This window comes from Peromyscus maniculatus, chromosome 4 (genome assembly GCF_049852395.1).
Source record: "Peromyscus maniculatus bairdii isolate BWxNUB_F1_BW_parent chromosome 4, HU_Pman_BW_mat_3.1, whole genome shotgun sequence".
NCBI lineage: Eukaryota > Metazoa > Chordata > Mammalia > Rodentia > Cricetidae > Peromyscus > Peromyscus maniculatus.
Window position 1 is genome coordinate 124,583,918 of NC_134855.1, and position 21,214 is coordinate 124,605,131.

The 21,214-nt window shown below is 39.6% G+C and overlaps 1 protein-coding gene across 6 annotated transcripts in view; it reads right to left on the minus strand.

Annotated features, from left to right (window-relative positions):
• Ralgapa2 (Ral GTPase activating protein catalytic subunit alpha 2) overlaps positions 1 to 21,214 on the minus strand; it is a 286,655-nt gene that overhangs the window by 180,468 nt on the left and 84,973 nt on the right. For 3 of the 6 annotated variants that reach the window (XR_013050812.1, XR_013050814.1, XM_006984478.4), the window contains exons 11-17: positions 17,266 to 17,433; positions 16,222 to 16,359; positions 15,342 to 15,490; positions 11,903 to 12,014; positions 9,098 to 9,335; positions 6,060 to 6,224; positions 2,720 to 2,860 (exon numbers count right to left, since the gene is read on the minus strand). Coding sequence is in view for 3 of the 6 variants with exons in the window: in XM_006984478.4 (XP_006984540.2) it covers positions 2,720 to 2,860; positions 6,060 to 6,224; positions 9,098 to 9,335; positions 11,903 to 12,014; positions 15,342 to 15,490; positions 16,222 to 16,359; positions 17,266 to 17,433 (1,111 nt within the window). In the remaining 3 variants the exon portion in view is untranslated. The remainder of the gene's footprint in view (positions 1 to 2,719; positions 2,861 to 6,059; positions 6,225 to 9,097; positions 9,336 to 11,902; positions 12,015 to 15,341; positions 15,491 to 16,221; positions 16,360 to 17,265; positions 17,434 to 21,214) is intronic. The other 3 variants (XR_013050813.1, XM_016002990.3, XM_076570785.1) reach the window with 1 other exon arrangement.

The window sequence follows — 21,214 nt, forward strand, 5'->3', positions numbered from 1 at the left end:
TGTAAGCTCTTCAGTTAACTTCTATTTTCTCCAGATGTCTGTCTACTTTTTATTCACTCTTTAATTGCAGACTTCCTTATTCCATCTTATTAAATGCAGCAAGGCTCTGTCTCCAATAAGAAAGATACTATGTTCCATTTATTCCCCATACAAGGCTACACAAGCAAAATTAGAGTGTAAGGCCCTAGTTATAAAAACACAATCATAGATGCCAACTTGATCTTCTAAAAGCTCAGAAGATGCTATCCATTTAACACCTTGGATGTCCACAAGGTCACGCTTACTGAGGGTAAATCAGTCCAGGTCATAACAAGAAGCACTTCCATGGCACATATGAACAAGACACAGAAGCAGCTAAGCAAGACCTGCCCTTAGGTCCCCAAGGTAAGATAAGTAAGGTAAGTCAATCTGCTAGTTATAACCACTACAACACTCCCAAAAGAAAAAGAAAAATCTACTCTTGCATAGCATGAAAGTGCTACAGACTGATAAATGTCCCAACACAGCAAGCAGTCAACATTGACAGCTGAGAAGGACTGTTCTCAAGAAAAAGAAAGAGGACAACCCAGCTGGCACACCCACTTCCCAGGTGCATGTTTTTCTCTCAATGCAGCTACTCAGATTAATGGAAATGGATGATTTTGACTCTCCCCAAATTCAAACACCACTGCTTCCTGTACCTCCAAATCCACTGCCAATGCTTTTATTATTACAATTTGGGCGAGTTGACAACTCACAGACTAGAAACCAAAACAAGGACTACTGCCATCAATAAAAACAAAATTAGCAAGCACTGAAACCGTAAAACAAAAGGAAAAACAAACAAACAAAATACTCAACTTGTGGCCAGAAAGGAAAATTTAAAGAGCCTGCTTGATACTTAGTCACCGTTTAGCAGGAGATGCCCATCCACTCAGATGTACATTAGAACCCAAACTCAAGGCTGAAAATCGCCAACCAGGAAGAATATATACTCCTAGGGCTGGTACACACTTCCCTTGGCCTAGTCTACCGACAGGGCAGTCACAAAAGACAACGGTGGCATTCTAACTAATAAAGGACAGTCAGACTGAGTTAGACTGAGAAGGCACTCATTACTGTAGCTGTCAGATGAAATGGCAGCTTCATCAGTGTGTCTTCAGTCACCCTGCTATAAAAACCAGGAGTAAAGATGGTAAAGACAGGGAAACCCAGACCTGGTCCAGCTTGCTCCATTTGACAGCGCCATAGGCGTTGCCATATTTGCATACTTGAGGCTTGACCATCTTCTGAATACATCAGCAGAGTATTCAGCAGCATCTCTAGATGCCAGCACCCACTAGATGCCAACAGCACCATCTTACTGTGACAACCAAAAACGGCTCCAGATGCTGCCAATCATCCTGGTCGACAGTTATTACGGTAAACCGCTCAGCTTCTGCAGGAGCCATGTACACACACATAAGGACCAAGTATCTAAGTAATTCAAAATACAAGCCTGGATAAGAGCAAAACTTTTAAAAATGAAGCTATGAATAGGAAGGTATTTTTCTGAGAACATATTCCAGAAAATCTAGTGAGAAAACCTAAGTGAAACAGTGTGGAAATAAAATAGACTGTAAAATAAAACTTTTCACATTAAAAGATTTCTTTCTGGTGTCAATCAGTCAAATATATAGCAAATTTGTTTAAAGACCTCATTAATTATCTCTAAGAAGTGCATTTTCAGGAAAATCTAATCCTCACTCATTTACTATTCAAGCAGCAACTTAACTGGTGGTGGCCCCTTTCCAATGCCATCTACTGTCTTAACACTCAGTGTTCACTAAAGCAACACAATCGCCCCCACTCTCAGTTACAACTAACTCTTCCTCATGGTATTTTACTTACGCTTTGATTTTGCTTTGCCAAACTACAATAGCACTTTAGTGTTTGTGCGACAGAAACCGTAATTAGGCTATCTCCAATATTTAAAGAATCCTAATCTATGTGTCAGAACTCAAAATGTAAAAGGAATAGTAAAATTTTTCTCTATTAACTAAGCTCTCATTCATCTTAAAATGACTAAAAAAAAATCTCTTTGTAGATATAATTATTCACTACAGAAAGTAAATTCCTTTTAAGAGTGACTAGGAAAAACAAGAGAAAACTCACTTTTGGTACTGCAATATCCTCCTCCCTTTATAACTGGCATAAGGTAATTACACACGGTATTAGTACACAGTGTAGCATCTTGATGCAAGGACAGTGTGGGCAATGTGCCATCAGACCAGGATAACTAGTGTATCTATCACTCTCACCATTTATTTAACAAGTTCATTCCAAACACCCTACCCTGGCTATGTCAAGACACACAGTGGATTATTATTAACTAGATTCACCTTACTGTGCTAGTACTATAATATCATGAGAAAAAAAAAAAACACAAATGAACTAATTTCAGTTTCAACTGCGTGAAGTCTAAGAATAAAAATGTTTTGAAAATTAGAATTATTTAGCTTTTTTCTTGTTTGTTTTAACTAAAACCTCAATTATCAGCATGAATCTGATAACCAGGAAGATTATAGAATTTTTTACTGCCTAGTTGCTACTAACCATGAACTACACAAAAACAACCACCAGTATTCTTTGAAATTTAACACAAGTGAAACCGACAGCCTCCTGAATGTGACCTGGAGAGTTGGGGCAGGAGACAGAAGCCTGGGGACACAGATGGACACACAAGACAGCATTACAGTACCTGACAGCCTGTGAGAGCAAGAAGAGTAAGAGAGACCAGGGAAGAGAGCGCTCACGGTATGGAGGAGGAGCGGGACGCTTTTAGTGGCAGGCAAAGCCTCAGAGAGGTGGACACAGTTGCTGATAGACTGGCTTCGCTTAGCTTCCAGGAGAGATAAAGCAACATTACATCAGAGCACAGCGAGACCTTTCATCACTTCTAAGTTCTTATGGTGCTGCAATTCCTTTAACATTTAAAGGAAGCCATTTTAAGTTTTGAAAGAAGTCAATAAAATCAGAGTACTTAATCACAGTCTCTAAATACAGCCAACTTTCAGTCGAGCACTGACGTCTTAGAATGGTCACTCCACACAAAAAAACTTGTTTCATTTGGGAATGCTCCAGGCATTACCCTTTCTTTTGCTGCTGTGTGTCAGAGTGGACCTGAAGGATGTCTGGGCTGCTTGCTCAAGCACAGCCCATTATTACATTATTAGCACATTATTATCTCTTCCTAAAGAATACACATACAAAGACCACAGTGAGAAAAGGAAAATGTAGTCCAATACAAAACATTTTCTATTAAGTAATAAATAATTCAGAAATTGAACTACTGAGAGCTGACTGTATTTAAAAGCTAACCACTTAGTGAACTAAATGTCCCAGAAGTTCATGAATATATGAATCAGATATTTTATTAGATATCCATGAAAACTATCTTTTTATATTGTATTTCACATTTAGTAAGAACAAGGTTTCTCAGTATCAACTTTTGTTTCTCACACATTGTTGGTTAAATAAACATTTAATAAAACAAATACAGAAAGAGAACATGTTTCAAAGTCAGTGCTATCCTTAAAATCAAAATACAAAGGATTATTTGCTCTGTTGTTTTTTTTTATGTACCTCTGCTAAGTATACATGAAAAAACTATACACAAGGGTGGCACATTTGCAGAAACTGAAACAAACTTTCTACTTTATTGTCCCTTTCCCTATGCCTTGCTATCAGCATTTCCAGCAATGAAATTATTACATAACTCGTGTGTGTGTGTGTGTGTGTGTGTGTGTGTGTGTGTGTGTGTGTGTGAGAGGGGGGGGGGAGGGAGGGAGGGAGGGAGGGAGGGAGGGAGGGAGGGAGAGATAATATGTAAAGGGCAGTGACCACATAAATGTCCAAGTGTAAAAGATTTGTTTATCTCAGTATATGGCCAAGATTTTATTTGAGCACTGTTTAAAGAGCTTTCCTTTTATAAAACAAATGATTGTGCATTTTTCCAAAATGGACCACCATGAAATTTAAAAATAGTAAAAATACTGGCTGTTTTATGTGGCAATTAAGACTCACTTGGATCACTTTGAGAGTTTAGAAATCTGAATTTTCACCATCATTGACATTCAGGGCCAGAGTTATCTTTCCATGCCAGGCCACTTCAGTTACACTGACTTCTCTGGTGTCACCATCAGTGACAGCATCTTTACCTAACTGAAAATCTGTGGGGTGAATCATTATGTGAATATTTTAAACTGCTCTTAATGAAATTAGAGAAACAAAGCTACTTTTGAGTGTCTATCCCATAATAATTACTGCTAACTGCTAACTCCTCCTAAGAACAGTGAGAACTGTTTCAGTGAACTTCTGCTCTCACAGAAACTCCTTCTACACACTCAAACTACAGGGAAAACACTCTGGGCTTTGTTAAAAAGTAGGAAAATAAAACTAAGTAAAATTACCCATGTGTATTATTAAACAGTCTTATTAAACCGCAAAGTATAAAAAAATCTTCAATGGCCATTAATAGGTAACAACTGATTCACAACATTAAGCATTTTAAAAGATATAAAATACAATAAGAAATGCATATATACACACACATAGATGTGTATATATAAAGCATAAAGATATTAGACTTGTGCAATTGATGGACTTCACTGTCTTTCAAAAATAAAACAGTTCTAGGCTTTTAAAATTTAGTTAATTCTAAAAGCCAACCTTAGAGTTTTAAAGTACATATTCCACAAATATCTTTACAAAACCTTTGAAAAAGGTTTGTCCAATGTCACATGGCCCTTCAAATGCTTGAGAACATTTTTAAACATAGCCTGCCTTTTCTGAGTGTTTTCTAAAGCATGCTGATGCTTCTAACTATATAGTTGGTTTATAACATCTGGTGGAAATTAAGATTTTTAGTGTCATATGAGACGTGCATGTACTTGATGCTGATCATCATGTATGAATAAAATGCTGTGTTTTTGGATTAGTGCTTATACTTGGAATTCAAGGGTGGTGAAGGCAGCGTAAGTCTGCACAGCTTGGGAGGACATTGCCTTTGCCACATGCTTCTCATCTCTTTCACTGAAAGATCCAGTGATGGCAAGGAAGACCGTAGGAGTTGAACTGAGAACGGAAGTCAGTGGGCGTCCTCAGTACTGAATGTTTTTTGAAACTGTCTCTTTTTGGGAGACAGAATGAAGAAAAACTAACAGAAAAGGTGGTGCCGATAATTAAAATGAGAATTGCCAGTAAATGCTCAGGCATAAAGAATGAGGAACAATACACCTAGATGAAACCATCAACAGGATGCTAAACCATCTATATTAGGCTTTTAACAAGCAATGAACAAAATATGTTAAACTTAACAAATATTTGTTTTATGGCCTGACGATCTTATTTATATTTTTCTAAAGCTGTTGATTATCAACTCTAATTGTATGGTACTGCTGATGAGAGAAATTATTAGAACTGAGATAAGGTTGTTTCAGTCCTAAATCAGAGCACAAAGAGAGGAGAGAACCTTCTTGTCTTCATCTTGAATATCAGCTTCCCTTTTAGATTTGGCCCTTGCCATAGTAAAATGCAACAAAGCTGTCTGGTCATTGGTGGGCTCTCCATCACGTAAAAGTGGTAGTTTAAATAGGCTATAATAGCAGCATCCACAGGCATGGGAAGTAACAGTGGCAGTTCAAATAGGCTGTAACAGCAGCATCCACAGGCATGGGAGCTCAAAGTCTTCAAAGAAGTCAAAAATGAGAATGTCTTCATTTGTTCCTAAAACCAAGTGTCACCCTCCTTTTCTTCGCTAGAACCAGTTATCACAAGACTCCTAAAGGAGCACTGCCTAGCAATGACATCACTGAGGGTGAAGGTGTATTTATCAAGCTCCCTTTTCACAGTAGAGACTTTAAAAAGAAATAGTAAAACCTGTGACTTGAGAAGTACCCAGAACTGAAACTTGAAAAGATACAGATTTCATTTATTAAAACATCTAATATTTAAATTCTGAGAACTTTAAAATGTTTATTCCTATAAATTCATTTAAATAGCCATTAGATTTGTTTAGTGATATTTAAACAAATATTTACCAGTTGCTTTCTGGCGAACAATATTTCTTGCCTTCTCAACTCCTGGTGCTCCAGATGTGGTAGCACTTCGGAATCTCATTGGCTCATTCACATCTGGATGGCTACGCCAGCTGAGAGAAAAGGATCTACCCACAGCGGTCCCTTTTTGGGAATCTGGAATACAACCTGATAAAGGATAAGATGAGGAAAACAATCTAAAATCTGAATTTGTTACTCATTTTACTGCCTAGGCTGTTCAGCAAATAGCAAACATACAATTGTATATTAACAGTAGTCAAGAAATGGCCTATGTACAACACTGCACCAGCAGATTCCCATGCTGCAAATTAAGAACTGCTTCCTTGTGTTGCAATTTAAGAAGAAATATCAGTAACTGCAAAATACTTGCTACCAAAGTATTTTTAATTTCCAACAGTTTCATGATAATTGTATCGTCATAGTATTTTCTTCCACATATAAAAGTACATATTAACCAATCTTTCCCACTGTAAGAACAATGTCATATCAACTTATGCCAATGTTCCCATGGTACTTTAAAAGCCATCACTTATAGGCCAAAAGCTTTAAAGTACCGATGTTAAAATGGTACTGGCTTCTGAAGACTTCAACCCAGCCACAAACCCCACAGAAACCCATGAACTCTAACGCCAACTTGGTCAAATGGGTAAGTTAATAAAAATCTACAAATAATTTAAAATCTCATTTCAGAAAAGTTTCAAAACGATGTAACAAAGTGGTCTGAGGTTTGACTTCTATTTTCTATAGTGTTCTGGTCAATTATTTTAAAGAAAGGTCAAAGACCCAAAAGAAATACAGAAGGAAAGAAAATAAGACATTTAGGAGATTTTTTTTTTTTTTCTCAGAAATAATGTAGACAGTAGATACAACTTGTGCCTCGTTTTCTCATCAAGTTCCCTTGGTTTTGATTTTCTGTTTTCACTAGTTTAGTACTTAGGCCTATATTTGTATAATAAATATTTAAATCACTTATTAGAATAAGGCAGTATAAATTAAGATGTTTGTCATGGTCATTATTTAAAGAATTCATTGTATCTCTCTGGAAAACAGTACTTTTGAAGTTGTTTATTTTCCCAATGCTATTTTATCTCTTCATGGGACTATGTTTATATACTAGGTAGGAAGAAAGACCTTTAAGATACAAGGTATGCATGTGTGTGTGTGTGTGTGTGTGTGTGTGTGTGTGTGTTTAAGTTTAAACACCTTCAGGAGGCAAGAAACACATTTATTTTGAAAAAGTAAGCCACATCTTCTATCCTCCGCAGGATAAACTCTCCTCTAAAACACTGTCTTAGGTAGCCAGCCTCCTGCACGGAAAGCTCAGACATGCAAGAGAACCAGAAGAGAGTAAGGACCTCTAGGCTGGTGTGTATTTTTTTTTTTTTTTAAGATTCTTGTTTAGCTTCAACTGTGGAAAAAAAAAAAAATGACCTGTTGCTAAAGCCATGTTAGAAAATTACTGCACTGCATAGTCTAAATCTAAACTGGGATTAACCCATTCTACTGGAATGCTAGGAACATAGCTATTTTGCTTTGGCTTCTAGCTGCTTGCTTTTACTAACCAGGACTTTGGCAAACCATTCTCAGACTGCAATGAATACATTATAAGCCAGCCCCTAGTACTTATATATGGTTAATTCATCACTAGAATTGGTTCATGTCTCCTTGTATCCACATCCTTTGGTCTCACACTGACTCTGGACTTCATCATACTCTGGTAGTAAAACTAAAGAAGTGCGACCTGAAAAATTTACTTCTGTCACATTATATTAACAACCATGTGCCAACCTGCTGGGTGATGAAATATGTAGCCCAGTCACACTCACTGCCCTGGTTGACAGCCAGTCAACTCCTAGAAGCAGAGCAATCTAAGTGGTCACAGCACAGAGTGAATAACATGAAAATGAATTATCACTGGCTAGAGTGTGCAACTCAACTTATCAGCTCATAAAATCGTGGTCTAAATAAACAGTTACTATGTTAAGCTACTAAGTTTTGGGGTGATTTGTCACATAGCAAAAACCAATTGAGACAGTCTATACTAAGGTTATTATTACTAAAACATAATCTGCTGTAACCATGTATAACTTGATAAAGCTTTGAAGAAAGATGCCTTCTAGGTCTCAGAACCAAGGGAAGTTACTTATCACCCAAGGAAACACATGGTTTTTACCTTTGGTATTCTATGATTCTGTTTGCTATAACCCAGGGGAACACCAAGGTCAAATCCAAAGTCATCTCTTCCTGTTTCCCCAGCAAGCCCATGAGGCTCTATAAAATGTATTTTGGCATTTAACCAAACCTGCAGCTCCTTCCCACTTTGTCCTATTTCTTTTTCCACTTAATATGTACCATATGCATTTGAATAAGCCAGCTCAAGTCTTTACAGTATAAGATAGTATAAGCTGGAATTGACAAATTAACTCAAGTACTGTAGTCCTTAGGAACTGTAATAAAGACAAGGGGATACCAACTGTCATCTCCAACAGAAACTCCCATTGATTTACAACTCAAAATTGTTACTTTTACTTCCTTAGGTCTGAAAACAGCTTTACTAGAAGCACAATAAAGCCAAAATGGCTCCCATCTCAAGCACTTGGAATTCCTCCACATTTCTAGGGAGGCAGCAACATGAATCTTAGCAGTGTGGTACCTTGGGCTGACTTGGCTGGCTCTGACATCAGTCATTGTAAGTCTTTGTATTCTGGTTTTTCTGTCTGTGACACAGATCTATCTAAAAGAGCTATCACAAGGATGGAGTCCATATGCAAAGCACTGGTCAGTGTTACTCCTGTTATCAGTACTTCTCTCTTGTTTTTCTTCTTCTACAGTCTCTTTAGATAGTCACCAGTCTCATTAAGGGAACAAAGTAATAGAAGAGACTCTCTAATGACCAGCATTTAAAAGGACACTAGAGTTGGTTTAGCTCATTATGAAAATCAATGCATTAATGGCGTAGGTGTACAGATAAATACCTCTCACCCCACACCACTGCTGCGGCCCTGAAAGAGTAAAAGTACCTTTGCCACGTTGCTTCTTCTCCTTTTGCTCACTTAATTTATCTAGAGGTAGGTTTGTCATCTCAACTCCATACACAGTTCTTGCGAGCACAGCTGTCAAGGAGTCCATGATGTTGGACCACTCGGTAATGAGTTCCTCCCACTCTGTGAGGGATGACAGCACACCTAGAAAGTCATCCCAAAGCTCCCGAGAAATGTACACACAGAGGTTTGCTCGGATCCAAGCCACGATAAGCGTCTGAAACCAACCAAATATACGATTTTTAACAACAACAAATTAACATCCTTTTCATTGCTGTTCTTACTTTGGACCAACTATAACCAGGACTTCAATTAAGGTAAGATGAGTTATCTGAGAAAATATCATTGTAAAGTGCGTGGCTAGTGCTGCTGATATTGGCCAGAACAGAAAACCCTCTGTCCAGTGAGTACTAGCTTTTGATGGAGGCTTTTTCCCCATCACCACAGAGGCTATAGTAAATGTCTTTCTCTATGTGTGATCCTCTAATCTGAGTGCTACATGACTTTGAGCAGCGGGGCTTGCTGCAGAATTCAAAGGCAATTCATCAAATGTCTCAACTTCAGCCCACGAGACCTTCCATCCACCAGCATTCACCCAGCTTCACCTCCATCTGCGCCATCTTCCAAGAGGCATGCCTACTCCTGCTCTGGGTTCCTTCTCAGAATCTTGTGCTTCTATTAAGCCAAACTACCCTTAGCAACACACTCTCCTTAAAGCAGATTTCCCCTCTGCTTACAGCCTTTTTCCCTCCTCTGTCAAAGTCAAACTTTTCTACTTCCTCACTTCCCAGCCAGTTGACTCTGGATTTTTCCTTCTGACAGCTCTCACTTCCTGCCTGGGTTTTGGTTACCCGTTTCTGTGGCTCTACTACCCCCTAACTGCTGTGCACTCTTCTGTCTTCATGTCCAGCACAGATCCCTTTGCTGGCTTCCTGATTATTCACCTGCTTTACAGAGGACAGCCCAAAGGCACTTGTAGCCCACCATCATGTAAAGAAGTCAATTACTAATTACTAACTTTTGATCTAGTATTGGGTCAATTTTATTATTAGATCAACATTTTCTATTATACAAAGATTATTAATTTACTGCTTTCTGGTAATGGACTTGAACTTTTGAAGACATGAGTTAAAAACGTATAGACAGAAACTGGCATTTTAGTCTTACCCAGCACTCAGGAGGCAGAGCCAGGCGGATCTCTGTGAGTTCGAGGGTAGCCTGGTCTACAAAGCGAGATCCAGGAAAGGCACAAAGCTACACGGAGAAACCCTGTCTTGAAAAAACCAAAAAAAAACAAAAAAACAAAAAAAACAACTCAATAAAATATTAGTGGTAATAAAGCTGACCCAATATTAGGTCAATAGATATAATCTTAGTGGATAAGAGGAGAGGGTGGAGACTGCAGAAGTCACTAAGTCACTAGGAATCACCTCCCATTCTGCTGCAGTACTGGTAGCAGGAACAAAACCAGATGGATGTCTTGGTACAGTAAGACATCAAGACTGGAAATCACTTTACTAAGTATAAGAAATAAAGTGATGATGTGGTAGCACTTGCCTTTAATCTAAGCAGAGGCACACAGATGTCTACATAGTGAGTTCTAGGCTAGGTGAGACCTCTCAAATAACGAGAGGGGGGGGAGAAGGGAGAGAGGGAGAGAAGGGAGAGAGGGAGGGAGGGAGGGAGGAGAGGGAGGGAGGAAGGAGAGGGAGGGCGGAAGGAAGGACTTCCTGCAGTTCAGAGAATTTGTCATAGTCAATGTCACAAACCTGTAAATCATCAACAAAAGTCACAATAGCACTTGGACATGGTGCAAAATCCTCAAAGCTAGTTGAGGGGAGATGGGATGGAAGAACCTTTGGACATAAAAGCAAGACAGCCTTTCAATTAATTATCCTTTTCCAAAAGGACAAGGGGGAGTGATAGTCCCAGCTCATACTGAGAGTCATTCAGTCCTACCAGATCCTGAGGTTCCTCTCCCTCTGAACCAATTCATCCTGACCTCTTTCACTAGAACATCACACTGGCAAGCCAACACTTAAGTAGCACCTGCTCTAAACCTCACCCTCTACACACAGTGGCCCCTCCAGATAGTTCCCTTTTCCCCTCTTCCTTCCACATCAAGAGCTCTTGGAAGCTTTGTCCACAGCTGCTACCTTCACTTCCTGATTCATCTACTCCAAGTAGACTTCAATTCTTTGGGCATTCTCAACTACCTACATTTTACGAGAACCAAAGATCGCCTGCTCCTGCTCATCTACTGGGCATCTAGAACAACCCACTCTAGCTTTCCCCTCAGCAAACTGGGCCTCCTTCCTCAGTATCTCTGGCTGGCTCTCTCTTCTATCAACCACAGAGACGTCTTCGTCTCCCTCTGCATATATATGTTCTCTCTCACAGTCACTCCATCCAGTCTGAGGCTTCCCATACGGTTGCTTGACACGATGATGGCCTCAAGTTTTCATCCCACTTCCATATTTCCATTGACCCTGTAACTGTCAAATCTATCTGGTCTTCTCCCCTGCTAAGATGCTCAACTCCTGTCACTTCTGAATGCCTATCACTCTCAAGCAAACCAAGAGGAAGGAGATGGCAGAGAGGGAAGCCTAAAAGGCCCAATGTTAACTGGAAAAACAGACACAACATTTATAACAAAGCTAAGAAGGAAAATATCTGAAAAATGTAAAGTTAATTTGACATAACATGTAAAATCTCAGTAATTAAAACTAATTTGCCAAGTCCGCTTCAATTCGGCATTTGCAGTGTTTAATAAAAAAGACTTACCCTGAAGAGCAACCCTGCCAAGCTCTGGGCAAACAAGTCCTTTACATGCTTATCCTTTGGCTTCTGCATGACAGCTTCTGTTATCCTGAGAAGGATTTGCAACATCTGCTCCCTGGACCACCCAAAATAAAACTCATATTAGTAATCACATCCTCAAAGCACTTTATAGGTATGAGATCTCTGCAATCAGCAACACTAATAATCACACATTATCTGAAAGTATTAAAAGTCTAGGTGCCAGTTAGAGAATATGTTCATATTTTATCCACACAAACTACTTTATGTTACCACAGTTCAACAAATATGATTTCACACCCATGCCAACTGGCAGGATGACATCTTCCAGACATCATCCCTGACTTTTCTCTTTGCAGGAAGGAGGGCAAGATGGTTTTCTCCAGTTGAACCACACACCAGGGCACTCACCAAGGGAATAGCTGTGGCAGTCGGAACTAATACAATACTCTGACATTCTCCATCATTTTGTTACTTAACCTGTAAAGTCTCCCATCTGCCTTTGTGATAGAACAACACTGACTCTGGTCTTTACTATGAGGACACAGGCAGTCAATAACACTGCCTGACTGTGGTTCCTGCAGAAGACAGGAAGGGTTTGGAAAGGTCAGGACTGAACACTGATGGGCCGTGTATTGGTGCCTGGCAGATGCTGCCTGCACCACAGCGCACACCTGGGATGGCTGCAGTCACCATAGCCCAGTCACCATGTGCTACTGTTTTCAGTCTTACACAAGGGTCTTTACATAATAGGCTTAAAGAATCAACGCAGCACTGCTAATTATGACAACTGGTGGTGAACACAGCAGCAGATCATTTTTTCTTTCTTACAGAGCCAAGTTGCATTTCTCATATCCATGGACTCTGTGGGGATGGAGAACATACTATCTTCCATATAGAGAAGAAGCCCATTCATTCCCTAAGGGAATCACTCTCGTTCCTATAAGGTTTTGAGCCCTAACCATTTATTCATTTGCACTACTTTCTTCTTGCACTTCCTACTCTTAAAAAAAAAAAAAAACAACTAAGAATATAACAAAGCAATCTGGTCCAGGCCAGACAGACAAAGAGATCTGTAGGCTATGGTGTCTTTTCTCCTGTGTCTGTGCAGTGGGCAGATGATGCAGTGCTGTGGGACGGTCTGTATGTCAAATTGCTCTGATTGGTCAATAAATAAAACACTGATTGGCCAGTGGCCAGGCAGGAAGTAGGTGGGACAAGGAGAGAGGAGAATTGTGGGAAGCAGAAGGCTGAGGCGGAGAGACACTGCAGCCGCCGCCATGACCAGCAGCATGTGAAGATGCCGGTAAGCCACCAGCCACGTGGCAAGGTATAGATTTATGGAAATGGTTAATTTAAGATAAAAGAACAGTTAGCAAGAAGCCTGCCACAACCATACAGTTTGTAAGCAATGTAAGTCTCTGTGTTTACTTGGTTGGGTCTGAGCGGCTGTGGGACTGACGGGTGACAAAGATTTGTCCTGACTGTGGGCAAGGCAGGAAAACTCCAGCTACAATGCAGAATTTCAGTAACCTTCTCATGGTATAGTGACCTCTGGGAATTTGCTATCTGCTCCCTTGGTATCTGGCTCCATTGGGCTATAGTCCCAGGTTCACTTATTTGTTACCATCCATTCTCCCAGAGCTCTAGTCCATCTGTTTGCTTGTTTTGCACTATCTATGGATCCTGAAATATGGAGGAGGAAGACAATGCACCGCCTAGATCTAGACACATGTGTACAGCGCAGGGCAGCAAATCTGAAGAGAAGAGGGAAGAAAAATGACAGAGCTGAAGGTGGCCTGCTACTCACTGCCAGGATACCCGGGCCCTGTCACAACAGGACCTGCTATTTAGTGCGCCACTGTGTGTTCATAGTAGATGGTGGGGGGGGGGGGGGAGTAAGGAAAGGAGAGGAGGACAAAGTGGGGGAAGGAGGGAAGTGAAAGAAGGCATCGGGCATTTGGAACTTAAATACGCAGAAAGTCCGTCTGGGAAACAGAGAGTGCTCCTTCCTATTCTCTACCACGTTTAGTTACTATTGTCATTTATTTCTACAATTGTCTTTTTATACATTTATCTGGAAATCTCTAAATTTCTAAAGGAAAAAACAGTTGCTTTATTTCACTTCCTACAATTTTCATCAGAATAAATGATTATAAAAAGTATAATACTGTACAGTGTATACAGAATTCATCATTTTCTAAGGAAAGAAACAGAAGAATACTATCCACACAGCTGTGGTACTAGGAGCATCATCCAGCTGAAAGCATTTCTCACCAGGTCGTTCTGACTGCCATGATGCTGGACTAGGTTTACATCACACTGAGCATGGCTGTAATGTTTCCAACTTAACAGCTATATAACTTGGTAAGAATACTAACTTAAAAAACAGTAAAGGTGACCTTGTAATTTATACTTTCAAATCATCATTTTGATATTTGTGAACTTGCTACAAGACAGATTTCCTCTGGGCCCACCCTTCCCTCCTCACGGTGGTCTGTGGCCTCTGATAGCTCACCCTAGCCTTGTTTTGGGTGTTCCCACCTACTATGGACAGACACCTTATACAACACCAACAGTACTGGCTCTAGGGCATCTATAAAATAGGTGTGGTCCTAGAAAAATTGCCAGTCCAGAAAGGATTCCACTGCCACAGAACCTCAGGAGCCTCAAAGCCCTAGAATCTGAGATATAAAGACACCTGTAGTGGTTTTACAGGTGGCTAAGTGATATGAACACACCCAGACAGACCGGAGAGGCATTTCTAAGACAGGCTCCATGTGAAGACAATGGGAAGGAGGGAAGCACAAGCCAGGGTTTGCTAGTCTATCACTGAGATCACTGAGGGTGATGTGGAGATATCCACTATGGGAGACAGGCATGGAAAACATCTAGCACATTTCACTTTTAAGAACACAATTAATAGAAAAACAGCAAAAGAAAAAGAAAAGGGAAGGAAAAACCAGTGAGGACATACTTTTTAACTGTACTTCTCTGTTGTCACTTTGATAATGTATTAGTTAAAAGAATTGTTTTTCCAAAGTGAATTTAAAGTACCAAGTTGAAGGAATAAAACTCAAGGTTATAGCACTTCAGGACAACAAACAAAGTTGAGCTTATGAAGAATCATATTATAAATCACACCACTTATCATAAAACTGTCTGATAACAGTTTAAAATGGGAAAACCCACTTTTGGGTAATGTAACACTAACTACTGTTCAAGAGCAGTTTTAAAAACAATAATGAACATAAATGAATTATCCAAGTGCTGGGCAACCAGAATTCACAGAAGCTACCACGGGACTGCTGCTTACCTTACTGCCAGTTTTGTGAAGACATGAGATAAATGGAAACCTTAACACTTTAATTATACTAAAAAGAAAAGACAGCTGCTTGGGGATGTTAATCTGAAGTAAACTTACCATGTCTTTTGATTCATTGTAAGTTCCATTATCATGCGCCGAAAAATAATCAGAACAGCTTTACAGGCATCTACCTGTTCCCTCAGGAGCATGGGAACTTCAACACACGGTTCCAGCAAAAAGACATTCGCAGCATTTGTAAGGAAGACCTTAAAGCCAAATGCAATTAATCATATGACCAACGTCATATAATCATACAATCATATAATCCCTTTGGGTTATTTCCACAGTCGCTTTCAATACAGCACGTGACACCAATACATGTTTCAAGTAACTTTTCAAGATGTAAAGCTACAGGGACAAGGGCAAGGATCCCTTCAAGTGTCTGTGTCAAGGTCACAGGCTATAATGATGAGCTACAGCAAAGTTCTCTGCAGCTACATGAGCAAAATCATCTTTACTCTTTTTTAAAAGATTTATTTCACTTTTATTTATGTTTCTCTCTCTCTCTCTCTCTCTCTCTCTCTCTCTCTCTCTCTCTCTCTCGTGTGTGTGTGTGTGTGTCTGTGTGTATGTGTGTGTGTGTGTGTGTGTCTGTGTGTGTGTGTGTGTATCTACACAGAGAATAAGGTCTTACAAATTAAAACCCAAGTAACTATTTAGATGTGCCTGGAAGACACTTTCAGGTACAAATCATATAAATTTCACATTCACTGTAAAATAAATCCTTCTCAAAAAACCTGCAACCAAATCTCACATCTTTTGTGACTAGAAAAAAAATTTTTCATTTGTAAATAGGAAGAAAAACTTAGAACTTAAGGTTTCTTTAGCACCTGAAGCACAGAATACCAGCGCAGTTTATATGACATTACTCTAACTAAACAAACGTTCAAAGCGTCTTCTCCACCAGGGCTGTCTGTGTGTCCCAATGGTAACATACCTGCAGCATAGCTTGGGCTCCAGCTTTCACATTCGTGTTGTCCTCCTCTGTCACACACCCTCTGCTCATGGCACTTGTGAAGGAATACGTGCGCCCCCAGCTGGATGACCGTTTATGACCAGAGCTTTCAGATGAGGCCTTAAGAAGGTAAGGATCCATTAGCCAGTCAGGGAGAAGCCTGTGTTTACATGCTTGGTCCTTACACTCTGCTTTGCACTTGACCTCTAGCACCCCAGGTGGTCTCAGCCCTTAGTGTGTACTAGGAGAGCCACGTGTTTGCCTGATGCTGGGACATAGGAATTGGGCCTCTACACACACCAATTCTACTTGCTTACTGTTGACCTGACCTCATGACTAGTTACTAAAATGATTTCCCCATTATCGAAACATCAAAACAACAGAATCAATTCAGACATTTAACATTTTTAAGTCTGTGGCTAAGAATTTTAAATATTGTAAATTAATTTAATCCGAGGCATAAATACAATTTGTTTCTTTTGTGCTTAGGATGATGTTCCGTATTGTCATTTTAAGCTTATTCAAGCCTCAGCCTTGAATAGGACAGTGCCCCCTGCAGGAAGGCAGCACTCCTGGCACACCAGAAGTACTTGCTCTTTACTCGGCTTATCTCTTCAAACATTTAATACAGATTTCTTCTGGGCAGTCAGCTGCAAAAAACAAGTCTGGCAAAACATTCTACATTTAATTTTTCCAACAACTATTTATTTAAACAAGTCAAGGAGAGGATAAGAGCTTTTCAGTCTCACAGAGAGAATTGCAAAATATGAGAAAACAGCTGTCTCGCAACAGTGATTAAGAAAGTTGCCATGTTCATGTAGCTCTAGGCTAAGGGTGAAGGAAACAACTGCCCACCAAAGACAGAGCATGAAGGATGCTTCTAAGGCAGGTCTGCACAGAACCCAACAACCTGAGAATGTCATGCTCCCTTCTGTGTTTGTGGGCAGAGTGAGACCCTTGACCAAGCAGGTCTACTTTGCCAAGGGGTATGTACCCTCAACTCAAGGGACTGAGCGATAATGTTACCTCCTTGGAGTCGGTCTCTGAAAGTCTTAATTTGTCAGCATCTTCCTGGGCAACATCCTTTTTATCTGGCTCCTCCATGAACACAGGTTGGTGCTGGAGGATCCACTTCCTGTATACTTGAACTACTTTTCTCGTTACAGATATCTCACAGGAAGGCAACAAAAATGCCTGAAAAGAAAAAACAAAACAAAACAAAAAACTCTTCAATGCCACACAAGCTCAGATTGTCATAAAGCCACATTACAGACATTTGTTTCCATCACCAACTTCAGAAACATTTAACTTGTTCAGAGACCACATACATACTTTTCTATACACCACCATCTGAGGGAAAAAGACATCTTTATAACTGGAACAGAAAAACAATAAAGTTTCATAGATCCTTCTACACTCCAGGTAGCTTTTTGTACAAACCATAACCAAATCATACAGGTATTTTAGTTGTCTATATAAAATAATTGTAACTAAACTTGTAAGTTTCCTCAAAAACATAAGAAATGGTATGTAAAGTAAGAGATGACTGTGGCAGGCATGGAGCTGGCTGCATTTACCCGCTCCGGGCCCTGCACTCAGGTGAGCCGTGCTGGGAGCTCGAATTGGCCGTGCTGGTTAGTTAACACCACAGAACTGGAGCCTGCTACACATACGGGCTCTCCTTGCTTGTTCTGCCTTTTCCTCCTCCTTCTCTCATCTTTCTTTCACCCCACCTTTGTTCCTTCTTCCCACCTCTCTCCTCTACTTCCTTCCCAGACAGGTTTTTACATTTATCGAACACCAAGTACACCCAACATGCTAACCAGACTGGCCACTTGTAACATTGTGCACACTCGTAGGAAGTTCGAAAACTTTGTGTGCACATACAGACCAGAATTCATCATTGGATATCTTCCTTGACTGCTTCACCATCTTATTTTATCAGACAGGATCTTTCACTGAATTTGGAACTTGGCAATTTGGCTAGACTGGCTGACCAAGAAGCCACAAGGGTCTTACTATGTCTACCTCCCTAGGCTAGGATTACAGACACATGGCACCATGTTTTTATTACATGGATGCAGGGGATCTAAGCATTTTACCAACTGAGCCATCTCTTAGCCAAGGAAAATTTTAATATTAAGGAATCTCCTTACATATTTGTGATTTCATGCAAGAAGACAGAAAAAAATGACTTTGAAGACTAAGTGCATTTGCCTTTTGCATCTCATATTTACAGCCTATTTCTGTACTGCAAAGTAGGTAGGAAGGACTGGCACCCCTCACTCAAAGGACTGGTCGAATGACACAGACAAGGACAAATGAGCCAAAAGGAACCAGAGATATTTCTCAAGGTTACAGTTAGTTCCCAGACTTTTTAAAATACCACTCCTAAGTTTCACAACAAAGGACCCAATGACAGGCAGATGTCGCTTCAGCATTGATACATAAAATACCAAAATTCTCCAAGGTGTCAGTCAGATCATATCAAATTCTAGAACACTCCGGGCGGTGGTGGCATACACCTTTAATCCCAGCACTCGGGAGGCAGAGGCAGGCGGATCTCTGTGAATTCAAGGCTAGCCTGGGCTACAGAGTGAGTTCCAGGACAGGCTCCAAAGCTACACAGAGAAACCCTTTCTCGGAAAAAAAAAAAAAAAAAAAATTAGAACACAGGATTCTGTGTTATCAAAAGATTACAAAATTTGAATGACTCAAGATTACAACAAAGTACATGTTGTTTCACTTTCTTCCTGAATTTTATTGCAAATAATATCATACAAATAAATTTTTTTCACAGTGAATAGCCATATCCCTATTCCCCTGATGTTATTAGCAGCAACTATATTTGCTTTATTATATATTTATCTGTAAACCCACCCCTCTATCCCTCCTTCAATCAATTCTATTTCTTATGCACTTTATTGGTCTATTCGATCTAGAAACACTTTAATCTCCATGTCTCTGATTGAAATCTGGCAATTTTTTATTGTACATTATTTAGAAAAACTTTACAAAGAAAGAAATACAGGGACCATGAAATCATTCTGACAAAATGTAGACAATTTAGTTATCCAAAGTCGACATAAAGGCATAGCACACTACCCTCCTCACAGAGAGCAAGGAGTAGTTCTTGTATAGGTGAAAATAAAGTTATAAAGAAACCCCAAAAATATCTCTACAAACAGCCAGGACAATATGATATATAACATACTGCTAAATATCACTGGAAATATGTTAAGTCAATTTGAATAAAATCATAATAAAAAAAACAGGTATGATCCAAATGAACAGAAAATCTAGATACCAGAAATATCAGAACCTGAAGTAAAGGAGGTCTGAAAACAAAACAATCCAAATGAAAAGCTGTGTGCATATAGGATGGGCAAAGGGGACATAGCTAACGTGGAAACTGGGAGACTACGAGGGAAACCTCTAGAATGCAGCAAACAGAAAGTAAGCAGAGGCCAGAGAGGTAATGCAATGACAAGGTCACCCTATGCAGAGCTAGACGGAGATGCAAAATACGGGACAGAGCAGTATGCAAGAATGGCTGAGATGAGAGAACAGTCCAGATACAAGAATTTTACAGGATAACTGCTGAAAAACAAAGGCAATCAGAAACATTAAAAGCAGCCAAGAGGCAAAAAAGGACACATTTCCTTCAAAGAAATAAACCACATGGTTTGCGGTGCCTGTGAAACAGAAGCCAGGTAACAAAGGGCGAAGTTACCCAAAGTGCAGACAGCACATGCCTACCAGTAGACATAACATAGCATCCGAAAGAATAGACTTCAAAAATGAAAGCATTTTTGTACAGACAATTTCAGATAAGAAAATTTGTCAACAACAGGCATGAACTAAGGAAAATACTAAAAATTATCCTTTAGACATAAATGGAAGTTATCCTAGTTCAAAAATTTGGCAAGGAATAAACTATGACAAAAAGGGCACTTGTATAATTCTAAATGAATAGGGCATATATAAATATGTTATATATACTATATATATATATACATATATACATACACATTCATTTTATAATGTAGAATTCAAATATATTACAAAGTCCTATCAGCTGAGAAGGAATAAATAGGGTGAACTTGAACTTTTGCTGAAAACAAGAATAGATTTTAGGTTAGAGAGGCATGATGCCGGCCACTAAACAACTGCAGGTGACTATAATACCTACCACACATGTTAAGTACTGGAGAGAAGAGGACAACTAGCCAAAAAACCTTTGGTACAATTAGAAAGTAAAAGTAAGACAGTTGATTTACATCTAAGAAAAGCAGTTACTATGTTACATGGAATAAAGCTGCAATCAAAAGGCAGAGGTTATAACACTATTTTTAAGAAAAAGTTAAAAAACAAACAAACAAACAAACAAAACACCTGCAATTTGTAAGGGAAATCCATAGCATATGTCCATGGGAGGCAGACAGTAAAGTTAGAAAAACATGTATCATGTAAACACTAACCAGAAGACAACTGGTAGAGCCATATTAAGACTATGCAAGACAGACTTTGAAAAACATTGTACTTATATAACTGGAAGATGCTGTTTTCTGTACATCAGATGGACACCATCACAGAAAGCCACAAGTGGATACGATTGGATTACTGGACTGTGGGGAGCCAAGGCCCAGCAAATATATCTTTAACACAACTCCTACACCTAAGGCTCAGGGAACACCGTGGAAGAGAGGGTGGAAAGATTTTAAGAGCCAGAGGGACCAGGAAGTCTGCTTAGAGATTGTATTTTCTAAAAATGGCAGCCTTAACAAAACCTGAGCAATGACAATATCAACAGGAACATCAACAGACATGGTAACTTGGAAAGGAGGAAATCTCACATAGTCCCACATCTAGATAAAGAACTACAAGTAAGTAAGACTGCTGAGAGGAAGAATTACCCTCTCCCAGGGCTGAGCGCCCCGCCCCCAACCCCAACTGGTTATGTAACAGAAAGTGG